This window comes from Cucurbita pepo, chromosome LG19 (assembly GCF_002806865.2).
Source record: "Cucurbita pepo subsp. pepo cultivar mu-cu-16 chromosome LG19, ASM280686v2, whole genome shotgun sequence".
NCBI lineage: Eukaryota > Viridiplantae > Streptophyta > Magnoliopsida > Cucurbitales > Cucurbitaceae > Cucurbita > Cucurbita pepo.
In genome coordinates this window covers 3,058,294-3,080,806 of record NC_036656.1, presented here as the reverse complement: position 1 = coordinate 3,080,806, position 22,513 = coordinate 3,058,294, and the positions used below count along the sequence as shown (strand labels likewise).

General features: G+C 32.4%; 3 protein-coding genes and 1 long non-coding RNA gene across 5 annotated transcripts; 2 read left to right on the top strand and 2 right to left on the bottom strand.

The window, feature by feature from the left end:
- Window positions 1-1,023: 1,023 nt before the first annotated feature.
- Window positions 1,024-3,787, bottom strand: LOC111781577 (probable protein phosphatase 2C 23). Its single transcript, XM_023662247.1, has 4 exons — window positions 2,034-3,787; window positions 1,816-1,929; window positions 1,408-1,672; window positions 1,024-1,293 (listed from the first exon to the last, which is right to left on the bottom strand). Exons 1-4 carry the CDS (start codon window positions 3,684-3,686, stop codon window positions 1,178-1,180), a joined length of 2,148 nt encoding a protein of 715 aa, XP_023518015.1. The 5' UTR covers window positions 3,687-3,787; the 3' UTR covers window positions 1,024-1,177.
- Window positions 3,788-11,100: 7,313 nt separating this feature from the next.
- On the top strand, window positions 11,101-11,782 carry LOC111781152. Its single transcript, XR_002812951.1, has 3 exons — window positions 11,101-11,243; window positions 11,369-11,398; window positions 11,498-11,782. It is a non-coding gene; the product is annotated as an uncharacterized LOC111781152 (long non-coding RNA).
- Window positions 11,783-15,336: 3,554 nt separating this feature from the next.
- On the top strand, window positions 15,337-18,620 carry LOC111780896 (receptor-like cytoplasmic kinase 176). 2 transcript variants are annotated; one of them, XM_023661244.1, is made up of 7 exons: window positions 15,337-15,503; window positions 15,702-15,780; window positions 16,380-16,717; window positions 17,384-17,519; window positions 17,609-17,751; window positions 17,846-17,969; window positions 18,061-18,620. In XM_023661244.1, exons 1-7 carry the CDS (start codon window positions 15,477-15,479, stop codon window positions 18,441-18,443), a joined length of 1,230 nt encoding a protein of 409 aa, XP_023517012.1. In that variant the 5' UTR covers window positions 15,337-15,476; the 3' UTR covers window positions 18,444-18,620. The 2 variants fall into 2 exon arrangements, with proteins under 2 accessions (XP_023517012.1, XP_023517013.1); XM_023661245.1 differs by having other exon boundaries at window positions 15,338-15,503; window positions 15,645-15,780.
- Window positions 18,621-20,626: 2,006 nt separating this feature from the next.
- Window positions 20,627-22,103, bottom strand: LOC111780975 (expansin-A4-like). Its single transcript, XM_023661358.1, has 3 exons — window positions 21,912-22,103; window positions 21,499-21,817; window positions 20,627-21,364 (listed from the first exon to the last, which is right to left on the bottom strand). Exons 1-3 carry the CDS (start codon window positions 22,060-22,062, stop codon window positions 21,055-21,057), a joined length of 780 nt encoding a protein of 259 aa, XP_023517126.1. The 5' UTR covers window positions 22,063-22,103; the 3' UTR covers window positions 20,627-21,054.
- Window positions 22,104-22,513: the final 410 nt, after the last annotated feature.

Sequence of the window (22,513 nt, the reverse complement as noted above, 5' to 3'; positions counted from 1 at the left end):
AATATCTAGGTCAATGATCTGGGGATTGTAAATTAGTTTCTTTTTATGTTGTAACAAATAAATTTGCAATTTTAATGAATTAGGTTTTGATCTGGATTGATCGATTGATTGGTTTTCTTTTTCTTTTTCTTTTTTCCCTCTTTTAAGTTATTGGTTTAGATTAACCTATGATTAGTGTAGGTGTTTGCTTAGCCCGGATTATAATTTAATTGTTTGTTAGCATTGACTATTACTACATCCACAATGATTTTGTGTATAATTGAGATCTTTTATTAATTGTTATATGTTCATCCGTGACAATGTTTAAAATGATCTTATTTCAAGGGATAATCCAAATTCATTTATTATGCCTATATCAGTCTGTAAAATAGCTTAAATATACTTTAGGCTATTTTACTAATAATTAAATTGTGTGGTAACCATTTCATTATGGCATACTCAACCCACCAAACCAACAACTCATCTCGTGCTGGATGCTTTTTCTGGTCTGACCAAGATTTCCATTTCCAAGAATATTTAAAAGGAAAACCTAACACAATATAGGTTTTTCTCTGTTCACAACCAAGTTTAGGAAAAGGGGATTTAGAGGAGAGAGAAAGAGAAAGGCAAATTACTTTTGTCCTTTCTTTTGTTTGAATGGGTTATCGAATTTTGATCCACAGGTCCAATTCCACCCAAGGATTTCTTCTTCTGACCGATCAAAACAAGGTCAAACTCAAAATAAGTTCCCTTTTTTCAAGTTCAGATTTTGAAGGAACCCTTTTTTTGAAGCATTTTTAGAAGTTCTTGAGTGTAAAGGTTAACGATTAGGCATTTCTTCCAGTTTGTATATTGTTTTTTTACCTAATTATTTGTTTTGGGTAGGTAGGAGGGAAGTCAAGACTTCTAGAGAAGAAACTTCTTCTGAAGTCTGCAAAACAAAATTGTTGAAAATTTCCAAACAATTCTGCTTTGGAATGTATTGGTATTGTATGCAAGTTGCAACACACACACACACGCATAATTGGGGTGAAGACAGGAAACTGAACAACTTCGACGCTCTCTCTGTTAAAGGTTGAACAAGAGAGAGTGATTTGATTGCATGTGTAATGAGAATAAGGAAGAATAAATGAAATAAATGGCAGGATTAATTGCCCAACCTTCTGTTATCTTGATTTCTATAGGCTAGTATCTCTATTTACATCAATGAATGCCAGATTCTCCCTTCGAATGAAATGATGATTACCGAAACGTCGTCGTGGTACTTCCGCCGCTCCCCTTGTGGGATGTCGAGCAGCTCATGGAAGTCCATTCCTGCAAGTTTTCCAAATCAGATTACTAATGTTCACACTCCAACACTCCAACACTCCAACTTATATCTGTTAGTTCTTTTTATCTTCCTATAATGTTGACAGATGAGGAGCTTACCGTATTTTTTCGCTGCTCGGAACAGTACTTCTTCTATTAGATGTTGAGCAGGATCTCCTTCAGGAAAAGCAGCAATGAAGGACTCTACTTGAGAAACAGCTTCTTCGTTGGTGAAGTACTGGTAGAGTCCATCAGAGGATAGTATCAAGAATCTGTCTGTTGGGCTGAGTTTGTAATGGCAGAGTGTTGGATCACAGGTGATGTAAGGTGAATTTCCCACATAGTCTATTCTGAACATCTCTAGCAGTGCATCATTCCACTTTGGCTGCAAAACACAGCCGATCAGATCAAACTCAAATTGTATGCAACATTCTATTCTGAATTGAATCGACCATTTGCCTTCTAGTTTAGTTTTTAGTTGAATCTCTTACATTCTAGCTGACTCAAAGGATTAGAGATGTAGAATACCTGTTTGAGAAAGCCAGCTCCAAAAGCCCGAGTAATTTTCAAATAACCTTTCACCCTGTCGTTCATAATTGCTGAAGCATCGTTGGGATGAGCCTTCTTGATCCTCTGGACTTCCTGATATTCAAGTTTTCTCTCATAAGTTCTTGTGACCACAAAGAAAATGGACATGAAAAATGCAGTCTTGTATGGGAAATGAGTGATATAGACAAGAACATTACCTCCTCTGTGTAGGTGCTGTGGTCCATTGTAAGCTGATGGGAAGCTAAGGTTGTTAATCTTTCAAACTCCACACCATTAGAGGATTCAAATACTCGTAGTGTTCCTTCATTGATTCTCTCCAAGTCTCTGTATTGCTTTCCAATCCCGAAATCCGGTTCGAGCTGCTGCGCTACAATAGCACGGCTGTCTCCGACATTCATCAAGTACACATCTTCTCCTCTCATCAACATGACCAAAACACAAGAACCCATAAGAGCTAGCTCAGGGTTTCTTGTTACCATCTTGTCTGCATTTTGTAGATATGCTTCCTCTGTTTTTCTCAATGCTTGAGACAGAGCATTTAACACTTCAGAATGATTGATTGCTGTTGATTCATCCCATATTTGGTGATGATGATCTAATTGTTTATTGTTCATCTTCCCGTCGAATTCTAATCTTTCCCTTTCCCATTCACATTTCCATGTCTTGGGATTCTGATCAGCCCTCTTCATCAGCTGGCTCGTCCTGTAGTTTGTATTATAAACTCTCTCTCTTTTCCTCATCGATTCAGCTTCCAAATTCACCATCTTGTTTCCCGCAGGGAAATTCTCTGTAGATTGATGATTTTTCAGGTGGGTTGTTCCATCTTCTTCCTCAATTGAAGCAGAGTTTGATGAGTTCATGGAGGACGAAGTTGCAGTAGAATCAAACTTATCATTCCAAATTAAACCCTTGAGTTCTTTTAGAACGGCAGCATAGAGATTAGCGAGTAAGTAATCAGGAGCATCAGGGCCGTTGAATCCGTCGTAAATTCCGACGAAAACCCAACCATTGTCCTCGGAAATCACCACGTGAACTCTGTCCTCACCGGCCTTCCCCTGTGCCCACTGTACGCTCTGACCGCCGAGAAAGTAATCGCCGTCGTCTTCCGGCGCCAAGCTCGCATGGCTGCTCAAATGGACACTGCTTTGAGTCTGAGTAGCTGCGGCATTTTCGTTGTGTTTGTACGATTCCGATTCTCTCACTCTCGAACTCACAGCCTTCTGGTTTCGAGAAATGGTTTTGGATATGGCTTTCTTCAGAATCCGAATGAGACTTCTTCTTTTCGATTTGGGTTGTCTATCTCCAACGCCGCTGTGAGAGAAGCTCCGCCGTAATTTCTCGGGTCCAACGCCGCTCTTTTCAATCGGGCCAGAACAAACCCCACGATCAATAGGACCCGATTCGTTCCGGCTGGCCAAGGGTCCAGATAAAAACCCTCTCTCAATCGGACCCGAATAAGGGAATCCGCCGGAATTTCCCGACACCGAGTGGCGAGGCACCGGCTGCAACGGCACGGAGGCGAAGGAATTCGAGCAATCAAAAGCAGCAGCCCGATCAAACGTGGTGCTGTAAGGATAGAGATCAACAAGAGAAGTGGAGAGCGGCGTTGAGACGTTGGCGCTTACAGAAGCGCCGGAAATCGACCGAAAAATGGTGGTTGCCGGAGAGATATACTCGTCGGAGAAATCTTTAGAAGAGGAGATAGTATGTGGGTCGGGTGGGAGATAATAGAAGGAGTGGCCGAAACCGCCATCATGAGGGTCGACAATAATGTCGGCGGGATCATACCGGCGGGAGATATCGCCGTCGCCGGCGAAACAGCGGCCAATTTTCCCAATTCGATTTCCCATATGAAAAAAGAAGAAAAAAAAAAAAAGAAAGAAAAAAAAAAGAAGGAAGAGTTCAAACAAAGAGAATTTTATCTTTTCTCTACTGTTTGATTTGATTGATCATAGCATAATACTCTCTCTGAGTGTGAGTGCGCGTGAAACAGAAAGAAGATAGCTCACAAATTTTTTTATGAGAGAGAAAGGGAATTAAGAGAGAGAGAGAGAAAGGAGTTGACTTTCTCAAATGGGCTTTGTTTGTTTGTTGCTTTTCTAATCTCCTTTTCTCTCTCTCTCTCTCTCTAAAAACTGCTTAGTGCTTTTATTATTATTATCATTATTATTATTTTTTGTATTTATTAGGCCGTTGACCCTGCGTTAAATTAAAAGCAAACAAGGTGGAGAATTTTAGAATTTTTAATTAAATAAATGGTTTATTATTTTTTTCTCTATTTTTTCCTTCTTTAAAAAAAAAGAATTTTTTTTATTAATTTAACTTCTTGTACGTTCTTGGTAAAACCCAAATGTCAAATGCTTGAAATCTCCTAATAAATAATTAAGTAATAAACCAAATATAAAATTTAATTATTTTAAAATTTAAATGAAATAAATAAATCCTTTTGCCTTTTCAAACATATCTTTCTTTCTCGTCTGATAAATCGGCTGGCCAACACAATGAACGTGGGGAGATGATAGTTCTTCTTCACCCAATCAGCGCTTGCCACCTCATATTATTCATTTTTTTAAACGTTTGATTTGAATTATCTTTTGGAAATGGAAAATGAAATCTTTTTAAGTTTTTTTTTTTTTTTTTTCTCAAGAAAAAACTCCCTAATTTTTTTGACTTTTTCCGTAATTGACAAGTTGGTATATAAAAGACTGGCAGGAGTGTAAATAAATTATTTCTTAGACCAAAATTAAATTCGATTTTGTCGAATTAGTGTTTTTACACGTGTTTAAAATTATAGTTGTATCAATTAAAACTTTTAACCGTTTTAAGTGAATTAATTTAAATTTTCAATTTGAAAATTGTTCATGCATCTGTTCCTACCGCACATGTGTAGAGCGTTTAGACTTTCCGTTTAAACGTTATAAATTATTTGAGTTTAATTAATATAATTTTTAATTTTTAAATAAAATTTGGTCAAAGGTACAAATTCTAGGGTTCCCGAAATCCATACGGTAATTAAGCAATGGTTTCCTTCGATAATTATATATTTATAGAGAGAGAATAGGGTAAAACTTGTAAAATGTTCATTTCTAATAATTATTTAAGCAACATATTTTTTTTAATTGCAATATAACCAACATGATTATATTAACCATTAATATGCTATTTTTTTACTGCTTCAAAGTTTATTAAAAAAAAATTAAAATTATTCCAAAAGTTTTTTTTTTTACTTTTTAACTTTCCATAATCATTTAAGAAATTATAATAAATACACCCTACATTATTAAATTTTTTTAAATGCTTATAGAAAACATTTTGTTTAAAATACTTTTTTTTTTTTTTTTAAGAAACGTCATCCCGTTTTTAATAGATTATTTTGAAGCCCACAAACCAAGAAACATTTAGAGAAGTTGAGATAAGTCAACCCGTAACTGTAGATGAGCTGACCCTTGTGCATCGCCCGAGGCTAAGGAGGCTGGCCCACATAGGTTGTTTGGATTGTATAGGAGTAAACCTATGTGGATCGAGTGACGCTATAGTGTCGACCCACGTGGATTGCTCGAGCCAAGAACAAAGCAACCTAGATTTGATCGGGCGAGGCTTAGGAAGACAAGCCCATATGGTCATCTAGGCAAGGACGAGTTGACTCATGTGGGATGGGCGAGTCTATGGAGACTAACCCACGTGAGTTAGCCACGGCCTAACTTAAGTCAATCCATGTGGGTCGGCCAAGGCCAACAAGACTAACCCATGTGAGTTGACCGAGCTAAGGATGAGCCGACTCATTTGGGTCAGACAAGACTACAAAGACCAACCCAAATGGGTTGGCCAAGGCCAAGGTCTAACTCGAGTTGACCAGTGTGGGGTGACTAAGGCCTAACTCGAGCCAATCTATGTGGATTGGTTGGGTCGAGGTTAAGCTGAGCAGTGGAGGTTGGCCAAAACTAAAAACTACAAAGTTAGAGTACAGCAATGACAACTCTTTCGACAGAATAAATATTTCTAAAATACTAGCAAGATTTTAGTCATTCATTACAATGACGATTCCTAAATCACTCTATACGTATAACGAGTCAGTAAAATTGTGGGTACATAAAATAAATATTCACATATAGCTGTATAAACTTATTGTCAACTTGATTTCTAACTTGAACATCAAAGTACGGGAGATTAGCATACCTTATCATTTATCTCTTTTGTCTCGCAGATATATTTCAATTCTCGATGATACAAATTCAACATTCAAATGGTGTACTTATCGATAGCAATTGTCTATAAACATAATTACATTCATCTTCCATTTTGGAGTAATTGTTGCCGGTAAAATTACTAGCTAAATTCAAGAGAATAGGCAAGGAACCTAGATTTATTGAGTCAACTAAGGTTCGATAGACACGACTCCAAAGAGACATGAGACTTAATATAAAAATGGTCTACAGGAGGACAACTCGGCCGGACCGATCCCAATAGAGGAATTTACTCACCTTGACCATAAGGCAGACTCTGAAGGGGCACTGTTTCTAAGAGTTTAAATTTAATTTTAGTCTAATTTTGTATTTACTGAGAGTCTAAATTTAAAGATTTTGACACATTTTTTAAAACTCTAACCTTAATTATTAAATATATAATTTAAAGTTTAAAATACTAAAAAGAAAACAGAAGGAAAAAATAATTAAAATTTTGGACCAAACTATAATATTTAAAATTTTCATAAAATTGTTATTTTCAAAGAATAAATTAAAGGAACTGTCATTTTAGTTGGAATAAATATTGGGAGAGAAGCATCAAGAACAGGAAAAAATTTGACACGTGTCACTATCCCAGGAGTCTGTGCACTGTTTCTAACGACTTTCTAAAATTGGAAATTTATTTTCGATAAAAGGTTGAGAAAATATCTTTTCGTCAGTTTTTAATATAATTTTTATTTGCTCTTTAAACCTAATATATTATAATTTATATATATATATATATATATATATATATATCAATTTTAAGTTACAAAATGTTACATTTTTATAATTAAAATTTTCTCAAGATTTTATATTAATTAATTCTCACTAACTTTTCATTATTATTAAAATTAATTAAAAAATTATATGATAATATTTAAACTAGACTATAAATAAGCCTTAATAATAAAAACTCAATAGTAAAAGTAAGTATTAATAGGAAAAAATGTAACAATTTGAAACTAAAATTAATTAAATTTAAATAACATTTTCAAACCTAAAAATAAAACAAAAATTATACAATTTTGAGACAAAAAAAAAAATTACATTTTAAAATAAAAAGTAGATAAAGTTGATGGTTGATTCATTAAATGGAATAGGCTTTATACCTTTTCATTATTAAAAATTTAAAATTTAAAATTTAAAATTTAAAATTAAAAATAAAAAGTAGTAGCCTTTTCAACTTTTTACATGTATACCTTTTCTAAAAGGGTATTAAATTCAAATTTTTTAAAATTATTATATATAAATTTAAATTTTTATATTTTATAGAATCTTAAAATCTTAATATTTTAGCTAATTTAACAATTATTAGAAATATGATTAACAATATAAAACTTAGTAATGTATTTAATGCATTAAGCTTAAATCAAAACATCATATTATAATAATACTAAAAAAATTACAATTTTAATTATTAAAAATAAATAGTGGGTATAGAATATTATATATATAAATCCACATAAATATTTCTCTTTCAATCTTTGTTCAAGTGGATTCACCATATACTTTTTCAATATAAAATGCATTAATTGTATTAAATTTAAATGATTGAGAACAAAAATATGGATATTTAATTTATGTCCACTATATGAATATGTTTAATTATATTATTTTTAAATTTTGCGTATATTTTTTTAATCATATAAATATTGATGGTCCAACATTTGGAATTAAATAATTAAATAGAAAATATATTTGTATTCTACATTTTTTAGTTATATTTTTGTTAAATGCTAGCAGGAAAAAGTTAATAATATTTTTAAATACTAAAAATTAACTTAGTCCTATGGATTTGGTCAATATTTTCGATTTTAACCTCAAAAAATGGGCCTGTTTTAAATTGGAAATATGTCGCTGTGGCCCATTAGCAAATTATGGGCCTACATTTTATGTATTATTGGGCTTGTATATGGGCCATTGGATAGTAAGCCTATGGGCCCAACTTTGTATACATCGCACGTTGGAGTATTTATGTATTATTGAACTCTTTTTTTACTTTCTCAAAATGTTTTCCAAAACATTTTACTAAATTTTCTCGAACTATATTTTCTAAGAGTGTTTTTTTAAAAATGGAGTAATGATTGCGAGATAGGTACTTTGTGCTACCGCTATTTAAATTAAGTTAATCGACTATATTAAATGCTAAGAGTTAATATTACGCGAAGTATAGTTGCCTCGTATAGTATGGTATGAGTCGAAAAACAACTCACTCTAAAAGTCAAATGAAAATAGGGCCCACATCCACATAAGTGGACGACTTTTCAGTGTGGACCCATCATTATACTTTTTAGAAATAATAATTTAATTTTTCCAATAAAAAAGGAAAATAATTGTCTAATTTCAAAATTATCAATTATTTTATTCTATATTAAAATAATTGTTCTACTCATCATGTCAATGATTAAAAAAATGAGAAATATTATTGGGATCGAAGGTATATTCTCGTTAATATTCATAAATATGATACAAGTATCTAATAATACCTATAAATAAGGAAATATAAACTAATTAAATATTTAGAATAAAATAAAATATATTATTAATCAAATCATAAAAATAAAATAATAAGATATAATATCTAAAATATATTCCATAACTAATATATTTTTCAAATATTATACTCGAAAACTTCTTTGTAATATTTATTTTTTATATTTATTAAGAAGACATTAATTTTTAATCCAATTTTAAAGATAAAATTATTTTATTGTGTAATATTATTTGATAGCTATTGGATTTTATATATATATATATATATATATATATATATATATATATATTAATCACAAGAATTTCATATTTCTTACAAAAATTATTAGTCAGATTTTCGAAATAAACTTAAGATTTTAAAAATTAATTTTTTAGTTTTCAAAATTTAGTTATTAAATTTTTACATGAAAAATATAACAAAAAAAAAAATCTATGGTTATGAAACTTTTTTTTTATTTTTTTTATTTTTTTTTTACTTTTCAAAATTTTACTTGTTTTTTACAAACATGTGGAAAAGTTGATTAGGTAGAAATAGTATTAGCTTTTAAGTTTTTTTAAAAATGATTATCAAATGATGTGATATAATTTTGTTTTTAAAAATCAAAGTTTACCAACACTATATTCTCCTATAAATATATTAATTTTTATATGACTAAATTAACAAAATATATATATATATATATATATATAATACCGATAAACTTTGTATTTTATTTAAAAAATATTCCTAAATCTTTCAAAATTTTCAAAAAAATCTTTAAAAATAAGCTTTTAACTTTTTTTTTTTAATTTTAATTTTTTTTATTAGGAAAACGCTGAGTATTTTGTTTCAAGTGTTTTAAAAACAACCTAAAACTTTAAAACTTTTTCGTTAATACCCTACTTTTAGTTAACAATTACCTTTAAGGCTAGTACTATTTTAAAAAAGATCCGTATCATTTTAAAAGTAGCATTAACATCATTTACCTTTATAAAAAAAAATAAAAAAAAAATTAATGTCAATATATGAAAGAAAATAGTTATTTCCAAACTTTAAAAAAAAATAATAATAATAAGAGTATTGATTATGCTATATATATATATTATATTATATTTAAAAAAAAACTTTAAATATTTGAAAATTGGAGTATTTAGTGCCGTCCATAGTGGAGAACAGTGGGATTCTGAAGGCAAAGGCCAATTTTCCATAACTACGAATGTTTCACTTTCGAATACTTCATTTTCTTCTCATGCTTTTTCCTCAATCCAATCTTTTTTTTTTATTCAAATAATTTAAATTGGGTTGTTCTTTAAATAACCAATTAAGTATGCTTTTTTTTAATTATATATTTTTGTACAATTTTTTTTTTATATAAAATATATACTACTTACCATTTTATTTACGAAAAGGTTACAAGTTTGCTTCTTAATCATACAATTTGTTTCAAGAATGAATTTTATTTATTGTCAGATGGTTATAAATTTTGGGTAGATGATAATTTAGAGTTATGGTATTTCATTAAATATTTTTTTTTAAATTATTTAAATTTTTATTTTGATACCATCTAAAGTTATGTATGTTATTTTTGTAAAGTAGTAAAAAAAGTATTTGTGTTTTTCTACCGTATAATTTATATGGCATGTTTAGAATCATTCAAGATTGACATGTGATTCGAATCTACAACCAATGGTTATTCTCAGTGATTTCTTAATAATTTTAAATATATATATATATATATTAAAAATTCATTAGTATATTATATAAATGAGTCAAATAAAAAACATTGGATAAAAAAAAAAAAGGATAAAGAGAGATGGAGACTTTTCTTGAGAGTCCAAGAACAAGAGAATCTTTGCAACTTGAAACTTCTTTTCAATCACACATTGGATTGAAGTTTTTAAAAATTTTAAGATATTATAAATTAAATTAGAATTAAAGTTTTATAAAAGTGAAATGTTTAGCAAAATTTTAAAAAGTATATAATAAGATATATATATATATATATTTAATTTTGTATTTTAAATTTATTAAACATCAAATTTAAAAGTTTAGTATTTAAATTTTATATTTAACCTATCAATTAATTAATTATATATATATATATATGAGAGGTTTATTAAATACAAAATTTAAAATTTTAAAAATTTCATAAACTGAAAAGTTGAAATAATTTAGTTTATATTTGGACAAAAAACAAAAATACAAAATCAATAATCAGAAAAGTTTAATTAGGTGGACCGACCGCTTGAGGCCGGTCCATCTCCATTTAAACCGACCGACCAATTCAATGGCCATCATATTATTGTTTAAAAATGATTTAAAAAAAATATTTTAATAATTTAAGTCTGAAGCGTACAACTTTAGCAATTAAATTTGAATTTCTCATCTAAAATGAGAAAATTCTGAGACCAACTTTAAAAAAATGTTGAGTTTGGTTTAAAATTTTTTCCAAAATTCTAGAATCATCGAACTGGAAAGGAAACTGAAAAAAAATAATTAAAAAGATGCGTGGGGACACGTGTACGGTGGATGGCGTCGGAGGGGCGTCTATAAATGGCGGTGAAACGGAGTGGTTTGAAATCAGCAAGCTTGAAGTTTCCGATCAAAATCAAAGCATTTGAGTTCCGTTGGTTTGTTTAAGAAGAAAGAAGAAAAATGGCGAAGTGTGGATGTGGCTCTGCCTGCAACTGCGACCTCAACAACTGCTCGTACGTGTTTTCTTCTTTTCTGTTCACCAAATTTTCCCGAGAAAGGCGCAGGGGCTTGTTTGTTTCTCGGGAATTTGATTTTCTCGAGAAAATTCTGACTCTGTTTTGATTTATTTTGTGTGTAGATGCAAACATGATGCAGCTCCCATGAACCAGTATGAATTTCGAGCCATCATTCGTGTTTTTCGAAGTTTTTAATATAAAGATTTTGATCTTTTATGAATTATATTCGTGTTTTTTTTTTTGTAAAGCAGGAACTTGGAGGGCGGCTGCAAATGTGGATCGAATTGCCAGTGCGACCCATGCAACTGCAAATGAAAGGCGTCGGAGTTTTCGATATGAAAAGGCATAAATTAGAGTAAGGGTTGGGTTGGGTATGGTTCTGTGTGTTTGTGTGTGTAAGGTGTTTGACAAAATGCCGCTTACAAATACTTCAAAGAAATAATGAACCACACATATATATATATATCTATGTACCTTTGTTTTCTAATGTTATTTCAAATGGGCTGGTTATGACTGCCCAATTTCTATTATTATTATTATTATTATTATTATTATTATTATTATTATTATTATTATTATTATTATTATTATTATTTTGAATCAATAACTTTGATGTGCTCAAAACTTTAATCTTCCAACTCTAGTTGTTTTTATTTCATCATTTTAGATCCCATCAACTCAAACATTTTTTTTAATCCATTATTGTAAATTATTTCAATTTTATGATACACAACTTACCTGCTAATAATATAACTAATAATATAATTTTAAATGAAATGATTGAAGACATGTTCAAGTAATAACTTAAAAGAATATATAATATATGGATAAATTTTGGTGTCTTTATCTTTGTAACATCATTCATATAACCCACTTTATAATTGTTACAAATAATTTGATGTTAATTTAGACTTGACATATTTTTTTTATAATTTTTTTAATCCTAATTTAGTTATGAACTCCTACATGTAAGAGAAATTTGACCAAATAAGAAGCTCGAAATATAATTTCACAATTTCACAAAAAGGAATCAACTCCTTTACTCTCTCACGGATTTGAAATAGACTTAGTTTATAAAGGTGCGTAGATGAATAGTTTAATAAGAGCTAACTTTGAGGCTTGAACAATGGAGCTTCACCCTTTTAATTTATGATTGACGCATAAATAATCATAAATCAGTGGTATTTAGAGTATAAAATGTAATTATAGGAGTAAAATGGTAAAAGATTAACTTATTTGTAATAATAATTATATTTATAGAAAAAAACTTAATTAATTAAAAAAAATTAATTAATAAATATTATATCATTGTTTCTTATAATAGGCAACTTCATATGACTACTACATAATAAAAATTTATTTGAACACATTTAATATATTAAATGTGTTTAGGGTAATCAAATTTATATTTAATATATTAAATATAAAAAGAGAATAATATATTTAATCTTAATTTTAAAATGATATTTAATATATTAAATATAAATAAAAAAAAGGTATTATTCATTCATTAAATGTTAAATATAAATTTAAAATTGGAATAAGATGTGAAATATCTTGTAAATATAATATTATATTTTAATATATTAAATATTCATTTTAAATTCGGTAAAACTCGAGAAATAAGTGGAATTGGGGAAGTATATAAAAAAAAATGAAAATTAACTTAATTAAATGTTATCTTATCCGACCGTAATTTTGGTTTTTAGTTTTGAAAAATTAAGTATTTCAGCGATGAATTTTTTTTCACTATTTTTTTTAATAAAAATATTATCAAATTAAAATTCAAATTTAAAAACTAAAAAAATAGATTTTTTTAAAAAATATATTACATAATTGAATATGGGTTTTTTTTTCATAAAAATTGTTAAAATATAGATTTTTTTTTTTTTAAATAAAAACAAACTAAATTTGAGACTTTTGTAAAATTATATTTCAATTTAATTTGATTTTTTTTTATTTTAAACTTTATATTATGCTCTATGTAAATATTAATGTCCTTGTTTTTTAAAAATTTAAAATAAAAAGTCAAATTAGATTATTCATTTATTATTATTATTATTTTTTTTTTTTACTTTTTCCAAAAAATCACTTTTATTTACGTGGGAAAAAAAAAGAAAAATTCGATTTTTTTAGCCGTCCGCAGTGGAGAAAAGTGAGATTCTGATGTTGAAAGCCAATTTTCCATAATTATGGAATTTTTTCCCTTTAGAATAATTCATATTTATTTTCTTTTCATCTTTTTATAGACTCTATCCTTAATTATTAAAATGACCCTATTATTTTTTTTTTTATCTTCCATTCGTCTCTCCAACCTATGTGTGATTTCATAACCTACCTCTTTGGGAGCCAACGTTCGCGCTGGTACACCACCTGGTATCTAGTTCTGATACCATTTGTAACAGTCTAAACTAGTATTCGTCGCTCTAACCGATGTGAGACCTCACAATCCGTCCCTCTTGGAGGTCAACATTCTCCCTAGCACACAGTTTGATGTTTGATTCTAATATCACTTGTAACGTAACAATTCAGTTAAGACGCAATTGTGGCTTCAGTATGTAAAACCATGGTAAATATAGTATTGGGTCTGAATTGATTATGTGGGTAAGGTGTTTGACAAAATGCCACTTACAAATACTTAAAAAAAAAATAAAAACCACACATGATCCTATCCATATGTGTATCTTGGTTTTCTAATCCTATATAAACCCACGAATGCTGAAGAAAGTAATTTTATGTGGAAACCCATAACGTTGTTCTTCAAAAATTTCGATGCACTTGTGCGTAATTTAAATTTGTCTCAATAGGTTTGGAGAAGTGAGATCCACACTTTTCGAGAAGAAACCAAGGGGAGATAGCAAGTGTATGAGGGGAAATCGAGCGTGGGACATAACGATCATTTCTATAAAAGTTATGGAATTTTTAGCAGACACGGAATTGATGACGTGTGGAACTCACGTGCGCATGGAAGTGTGATGGATTGGCTCGTGGAGGCGTGTGTGAGTGTGTGAGGGCGGGTGTCTTGCCTCAATTTGTCTTGTTTGATTTCTTTTAATATGTCCTATCAATATTGGCCCATATTAGCCATGAAAATTATTAAATGTTAGTGTAATGAACAGAAATTGGAAAGAAATAACCACTTTAAAGACGTTTTTACATAAGAAACTAGCTAACTGACACAAGTAAGTAACATATCAAAGCTCTTGTCCATCATTTGATTAGGAGATTATTTACGACGAATGCACGTTAATAGCATGACCTAATTAGTAGTAATTATGATCGCATGTATAGAATATGAGCATGTTATGGATTAATGATTAGTATATATGATGTATGACTCTAATTTCCGGCTATCAGCCTATCATGATATGTAACTTCTTCCTAGCAAGTTAGATATTAATAATTTCCATAGTTTTTGTATATCTATGAGTAAGAATATTTGATACTCGTGCGGAGGCATGAGTTTTCTTCACGACCCTCTCCTTCTCTCTCGTTTTTATTATTTTTATATTTTTTTTAATAAGTTTAGGTTACCCACATAGGTAGGCTCGTCCTTGGCCTAATCGACCCACGTGGCTTACTTTTCGGGGCCTTAACCTAATTTACACAAGTTGACTCATCCTAGCCTCAATCGATCCACATGATTCAAGCTTCTGTAATCTTCGTCGATAACTCATTCTAGGTATGGTCGACCCATGATGGTAATTTATATAACTCACATACCAATAGGGAGTTGACATGTAATCTCCATAACGTTAACTAACTACATGAGTTAGCTTGTCGTTGGCCCAACCTATCTACCTGACCCACACAGTGACATTCGTCATAGTTCATTCAACCTACACTGGTTGAGCTATAATAATCTTCCTTAATTTTTCGAGCCTCGACCGTCCATAGTTTAAGTTTAATCTAAATATTCCAAAATAAATGTTAATCTTTTTAAGTTTCAAAATTATTATTAAAAAAATGTCATAATATGCATATATTATATGGTTTAAAATATTATTAGTGTAGATTGATGTGACAACTNAAAAAAAAAAAAAAAAAAAAAAAAAAAAAAAAAAAAAAAAAAAAAAAAAAAAAAATTGAATGCTTTTCTTTTTTGAAAAATGTTTTGTTCATACCAAACTCGAGTGTTCTTAAGGGGGAAATCCAGAAAATATAAAATATTAGTTGTGGAAAAGATAATTCCAAAATTGCTGTTCTCCGAGTGTTCCAATCATGTAGCCTATGAGACCCGAACCACATCTGAATAAAGTTGGTGATCTTTTCGTATCCATTTTCATTTCTTATTTTCTTGATTTTCATCTCTCAGTTCATACAGCTTTTTCCCCAACTTTCTTCTCTGAATCGAGGCAAAGAACGGGACAATAAATTTGACTCTGTTGTGTTCAACAGTTTGATCTGTTGGAAGGATTTTGGGGCTTTTAATCTATTCGTTTTCCCTTTTCGAAGTTGCTGCAAGTTTATGATTGGATTTTGCTGATGGGAGCTTGCTGGAGTGATCGTTTCAAGTCTGTGAATCCTCATACAGGTACCTAATGCCTCTGATTTGAAACTCCCGTTCTTCTTTTATCTGATTTTTCGAGTTCTAAGTTTAGTTCGGGATGATTTCGAGTAGATATCGGCTCAACTGTTTAATGGATCTTAGGTTAGATAGATGCCTTCGAATGTTGCAGATTAGGTGTTTCTTTAAATGTTCTTTGCTTGGATTGCTTTCTCTGTGTTTTCTTTTTGCCTCTTTGGTGGTACTTTGGGTCTTAGATTAGATACGAACACCAGGATGATGGTGAAATGAATGAATTACGTTTGTCCCTGCCTCTGTTCATATCTATATCTTCCATTTCCTTGAATTATTTGTCATTGAATCGAGAGTTATCATAGTTCGTAAACAGGCATGAACAATCACAGAACTGTTTGAGAGTTCATTCTGATGACATTATGAAATAACTTCCTTATACTTTGATTTGATTGACTTACTGAATGAATTAACTGTTATCATGTGGCGTCTCTGATTCAATGCAAGTGGAGGCATCTGTGAATCATTTAGTTTGTGTATGTTCTTGGGATGTTTCACATGAAGATTAGTGGCATTTCTGAATGTTTCAATTGTATGTTCTTTGCTGGCTGCAGGTCTTACAAGTCTTACAAGTTTCAGGTCTAAGAGAGGAGATGGGGAACATTCTCATATTTCCAGCAGCAAGGTATCCTCAGCCTCCATTCCGGTGACTCCCCGGAGTCAGGAGGAAATTCTGCATTGCTCTAATTTGAAACACTTTAGCTTTAATGAATTGAGAATGGCAACGAGAAACTTTCGCCCCGACAGTGTTGTTGGGGAGGGTGGATTTGGTTCAGTCTTCAAAGGTTGGATTGATGAGCATTCCCTAACTCCCACCAAGGCTGGCACTGGCTTGGTAATTGCTGTGAAGAGGCTCAACAGAGAAGGGCTTCAGGGTCACAAGGAGTGGTTGGTTCGTATCGAATTTTCCTCATTCCCCTGACTTCGTTTTCCAGTTTTCTTTGGTTCCTAACTGCACTGAAATTTTATTGTGAGATCCCACATCGGTTGGGAGGAGAACGAGACATTCTTTATAAGGATGTGAAAATCTCTTTCTAGTAGACGTGTTTTAAAACCTTGACGAAAAACTCGAAAAGGAAAGCCTAAAGAGGACAATATCTGCTAGCAGTGGGCGTGAGTCGTTATAAATAGTATCAGAGCCAGATACTAGGCAATGTGTTAGTGAGGTTGAGTCCCGAAGGGGGTGGACACGAGGCGGTGTGCCAGCAAGGACGCTGGACCCCTAAGAGGGGTGGATTGAGGATCCCACATCGGTTGAGGAGGAGAACGAAACATTGTTTATAAGAGTGTGGAAACCTCTCCTTAGCACAAGGGTTTTAAAACCTTCCGGAAAAATCCAAAGAGGACAATATCTGCTAGTAGTGGGTTTGGGCCGTTACATTTATGCGGTCGTTTGAACATCTTGATTAAAGAAATGCTGGATTTATCTTGAATCAGCGTTACAACTCTCGTTTTGCATCAAAGATCATTGTTTAACATATATCTATATAGTGTGTAGCCTATCCTTTCCCGGCTTCGGCTATAACGTGACTCTACTAAACGAATGATAAACATATAGGCGGAGATCAACTACTTGGGGCAGCTTTCCCATCCTAATCTTGTGAAGCTGATTGGTTACTGCTTTGAAGATGACCACAGGCTGCTGATATATGAGTTTATGCAAAAGGGCAGTGCAGAAAATCATCTTTTCAGAAGTGAGTAGCTGATTATGCAATGCTTTTCCATTTCCCATTCTTTCTTGTACAATGTTGTGTGTATAAGCTGCTACACTGTGTCGATACAGGAAGCTCTCACTTTCGACCACTTTCGTGGAACGTTCGGATGAAAATTGCTCTTGATGCTGCCAGAGGACTTGCATTTCTTCACAACAACGACATGAACGTCATATATCGCGACTTCAAGACATCTAATATCCTTCTTGATGCAGTAAGAACTTACAAGTTTTTTTCGTCGATCCATTTATCGTGTTGACTCGCAGTTATTCGTAAAATGTGATCGTCTTTTTCCTCAAAATCTGCAGAACTACGATGCAAAACTTTCTGATTTTGGATTAGCTAGAGATGGGCCAGTTGGTGATAGAAGCCATGTCTCTACCGTAGTTATGGGAACTCATGGATATGCAGCTCCTGAATACTTAGCCACAGGTTCTATTTCTCAAAAAAAATGACTGGTTGATTGGTTCCTCCCATGAATTGTCATATTTCATCATTCTAACCACATCCTTTCGTTCGTCAGGTCATCTCACGGCGAGGAGCGATGTATATAGTTTTGGGGTAGTTCTTCTCGAAATGTTATCAGGGCGACGAGCCATCGACAAGAATCGACCAACTGGGGAACACAACTTGGTCGATTGGGCAAAACCATATTTAGTCAACAAACACAAAATTCGTTGCATCATGGACAATCGACTCGAGGGGCGCTACACTCTTGGACAAGCACAAAAGGCAGCAAACCTTGCAGTTTTCTGCCTAGCCACAGAACCGAAGCGCAGACCGAGCATGAATGAGGTTGTGACAACGTTGGAGCAGCTTCAGAAACCATCTGAGATTTTGAGAAGTGAAAGAGGTAATTCTTTGCATCATAACGCTAACCCAAATGGAGTAGTAACAAAAGGTTGAAGAGAATGCAACAGGCAAACTTGTGAAATGTACAGCCGCTGTAATGTAATGATTATGTATTTAACCCCAAATCTCTCTTCTGCAAGCAATTTTCTTTTGACAGCTTTGCCTTTATCATCTTTTTTTACTGTAATTGTATGCAACACTAATAAAAAAATACTATTATGAACGTAACTATTAACACCATGTTTTAAAAATACCCATTAATTTTGAAAATGAGTATTAATATCTTTAATAAAAAAAAATGGTTAGTTGGGTGTTGAAGTTTATTAATTTATGTGTAAATGCTATACATGAACTAGTCGCCAAGATGAGCAGATCCAGGACGGTTCAAGGAAAACGAGAGAGCTCCACACATTGTTACTCTGAGCATAAGCTCTTTTGACTTTATTTTTGGTTTGCCCAAGCCTCGTACCAATAGAGATAGTATTCCTAACTTATAAACTCATAATCTTCCTCTTAGTTAACAAATGTAGACGGCTTCCAATAATCCTCAATAATGTATGAAAGAGATGCACGTTTAGAAGAAAATATAAGAAGAGTTGTGGGTCCTACTAATCGTAATTAGTTGGTGTCATGGAAGTTGAGTCGTTACAAGAAGTCGAGGATTCGTTCGAGGAGGTGGAGGTGTAGGGTTTGGTCAATTTTAACGATTCTCTCTAGGTGTGTATGACTAAATTATTTGTAATTTTCATTTTAGGTTTGATTCTTAACAATGGGTTTGGTTGGTTGGTTTTGTTCTTTCATTTATGTTAGAAGAAAGGTAAGGGTGGGCTTGTGGAATATGAACTATGGTCCATTGGCTTACACCCTTTTGTTTTTGCAAAAGTTCTTATTTACTTTATTTTTCTTCCAAAGAATCAGATTCTAACTTCAACAAATATCTCTTCATTCACTCCAACCAGTACCAAACTAATACGGTGTCGTTTATAAGAATTTTACGATTACGATTGTTGGATGAAAGGCAACTATTCGATATCTAAGCATGTTTATCTTTCAAACAACATACGCACTTTATACCAAATATCTATATTGTCGCTATAATATTCTCTAAAATCGTCCATAAGTCTTCTATCTTACATTTAGAGGTGTCCACAAGTGACGCTAGGATAGTGACACTTTTCTCATCCCAATCTCTTATTTCAATCTTCATTTCCGTGAAACTCTCTGTTTATTTTCGTGGAGATTATGTTTCCTGTAATAATGTTGCTAAGTTTTTAATATATATACCCACGTTTTAATAAAATATCATAAGCAAAAATATAATATAATATTATCATTTTTATAAACTCAATTTTTAATATTATAACATAGTCTTCCGCCATATAAAAAAAAGTGTATATATAAAAGGTGGAGTGGACAGAGATTTGAATAAGAATGAGGACGAGAAATATAATGCTCATCTTCAGCATTATTTAGGATGCGCACCAAATTTAGATCAAACAAACATTTCTTTCTTATAATCAATACTTTGGACATTGGAGTAACTTTTTTAGTTGCTAGTTGAATCACGAATGAACCACCAAAGATTTAAATATCTGAAAAAAAAGTGGAGGAGAATAGAATGGTATAGAGAGAGGAGGGTAAGGATTTATTCAAATAGCAAAAGAATATGGAGGCTTTTTGACCTAAAAAGACCCTTTGGTAAAAAGAAATAATAATAACTAGTTTATTATTCCAATTCCAACAACTTTTTTTATTGAGAAATGTTTCATTATCCCTCTGATTCTGATACCATTTATAACCGTGCAAACTCATCCGTAAACAACTTTTGCATTATTTTACTATAAACCCTAAAACACCTAAAAGCATCCTTTCGGAATGTAAATGTCCCAATTTGGAGTTTTTTTTTTTTTTTTTTTTTTGGTTCCCAAAACCCTAAAAGTAACCTCCATTCTCCACCATTCTTTTCTTTTCTTCCCTAAACTTCTTTGTTCTCTTGGAAGATAGAGTGGTTGGATATGGTACAAATTCCACCCTCTTGCCTTCTCTCATACCATCTTTTTGCTTTCAAATTACGAACCTTTTTCCCATTAGAAACGGCTAAACGAAAGAGTACTTTTAGTACTAATCGAACCATATATTTTGTACCGACTCTAATACTCACTAAACAATTTTACCTTGATGATCAAAATTGCATTAAATAAATTTGCTAATAATTGCCAACTTTCTTGTAATTTCAAAAAAGACCCTCAAATCTACCAAAATTACTCTGAATTCAAGATAATTGGAGTAATAACAATAACCCATTGGGTAACTCCAAATAACATAACAACAACTTTACTGTATGTAGTAATAAAAAGCTGCGGGCTACACATTTCCCATTTGCAGCCGCTTCAGCCACCCCTACACTCTTTTCCACCGCGGTAATTTTTAAATTCACCGCTGCTACCTATCATAAATTAAATAAAAGAAAAGAAAATAAAAAAAAAGGTAATCTGCCAGTTACCACACCTCGGTAACTTTTCCTACACCTAGACACACTTTCTTAAATAGCTGTGTTTTTAACCGTCCTATTTTAACTTTTACGGCCCCACTACTAAAAAATTTCCCGGGTAAATAGAAAGGGAAAAAACTGTGGGAAAATTTACGAAAAAAGGGAGAGGGAATTTCAGACGTGGAAATTCTTTCCCGTGAATGTCTGACCGAACTGCCAATTAGAAGGTGCCACGTTCCATGATGTTGAGGTACGACGGTCACTGCCCGTGACCCGGAAGGAAAGACCCTGGCCCACCAAAATAGCATTGGATTGCCAATTTTGCCCCCAGTTACGGCTCATGCTCATCCAACCCGTATTCGACCCTTTCACACTCACCCTCACGATATCCCCTGCACCCGCGACGTTCGTGATTAAAACCAAGTTGAAGTAACGGAAACCGTTAATTGTGAACCGGATTCCGCCTTGTTTTCTACATGGCACCCTGTAATAATTTCAAAATTAATTAAATAAATAAATACGAGTTTATTTGTTTAATAATTTCAACATTAAATAAGCTAAAAACAATTAATTATTTCTACAATTAAATGCAATTAATTATATAGGAAGTAGACTCACCGGCGGTAAGCGACGGGGACGATTCCGGCACGGTACTCGGCGATCTTGAGGAACATAGGCATGGCGAGGTCAAAATGAGTGCGAGGAGGGTTACACCAGCCGCCATTGTCGTTGGGAAGAGCAAAATTAGGGGGACAGAAATTGGTAGCGGTAATGAAAATAGAAGGGCTACCGGAATGGCACCATTGGGGATCATTAACGCACTTGATTTCAAAGCAAGCGCCGCAGCTAAAGCCATTATTGAACAGAGCCGTACTCAGCGCCGCCGTGTTGACGCCGTAGCCCTGACTGTAGAGATTCCCATACCCACACGCGCCGCCTACAAGAAAACCAAAAAAAACAAAAAACCCAAATCAAGAAAATGTGGTGTAAGAAACAGGGGAAATGAGAAAAACAGAGAGAGACGGACAGACCCATGGTTCCGGAGGCGTCGCTTCCGCCGTAGAAGGTGGCGTGAGCGTCCAGCCAGGGGCCGCCGGAGTAGACGCCGGGGATTCTGGCATGGGAGAGGAGGAAGAGGGAGGAGAGAGAAGCAAAAATGCAGAGGAGAGAGAGAGAAGGCATGGCGGGAGAAGAGCAGAGGAGAATGGAAAAGGGGAGGCAGAGGAAGGGGTACTTATGGGGGAAGAAGAGAACAGTAAAGGAATGGGAATCGAAGTCCAAATCCACTGCATAGCCAGAGGCATAGGCATAGGCAAAGGCAAGGGCCTCTGTAATTAATGCTTTTTTTTTTTCTTTTTTTTAATTACCTTTTTTTTTTAGGTTAAATTATAAATTATATATTTTATGAAGAAAAAAAAAATCTCTAAATTTTGATTGAATTTATTTATTTTAAGAATATTTTAAAATATAAATATTTTTACTAAAATAAAAAGTGGTTATCCACATTGATGTGTAGACCATAGACCATAGTTTTTGACTGTATTATTGCAATATTGCATTTATGTAATTGTGTTTCTATATACTTTTAGGTAGAATTTATATATTTTTTTTAATGACAAAATCTCGACCGGAA

Coding starts and splice junctions, on each gene's coding strand:
- LOC111781577 (XM_023662247.1), bottom strand. CDS start 3,686: ATGGGAAATCGAATTGGGAAAATTGGCCGCTGTTTCGCCGGCGACGGC. Junction 1,930..2,033: donor ACAGCACCTACACAGAGGAG/GTAATGTTCTTG, acceptor CTTGAATATCAG/GAAGTCCAGAGGATCAAGAA. Junction 1,673..1,815: donor GAGCTGGCTTTCTCAAACAG/GTATTCTACATC, acceptor TGTGTTTTGCAG/CCAAAGTGGAATGATGCACT.
- LOC111780896 (XM_023661244.1), top strand. CDS start 15,477: ATGAGACCCGAACCACATCTGAATAAA. Junction 15,781..16,379: donor GTCTGTGAATCCTCATACAG/GTACCTAATGCC, acceptor TGCTGGCTGCAG/GTCTTACAAGTCTTACAAGT. Junction 17,752..17,845: donor CTAATATCCTTCTTGATGCA/GTAAGAACTTAC, acceptor CAAAATCTGCAG/AACTACGATGCAAAACTTTC.
- LOC111780975 (XM_023661358.1), bottom strand. CDS start 22,062: ATGCCTTCTCTCTCTCTCCTCTGCATTTTTGCTTCTCTCTCCTCCCTC. Junction 21,818..21,911: donor CGACGCCTCCGGAACCATGG/GTCTGTCCGTCT, acceptor GTTTTCTTGTAG/GCGGCGCGTGTGGGTATGGG. Junction 21,365..21,498: donor GTCCCCGTCGCTTACCGCCG/GTGAGTCTACTT, acceptor AAATTATTACAG/GGTGCCATGTAGAAAACAAG.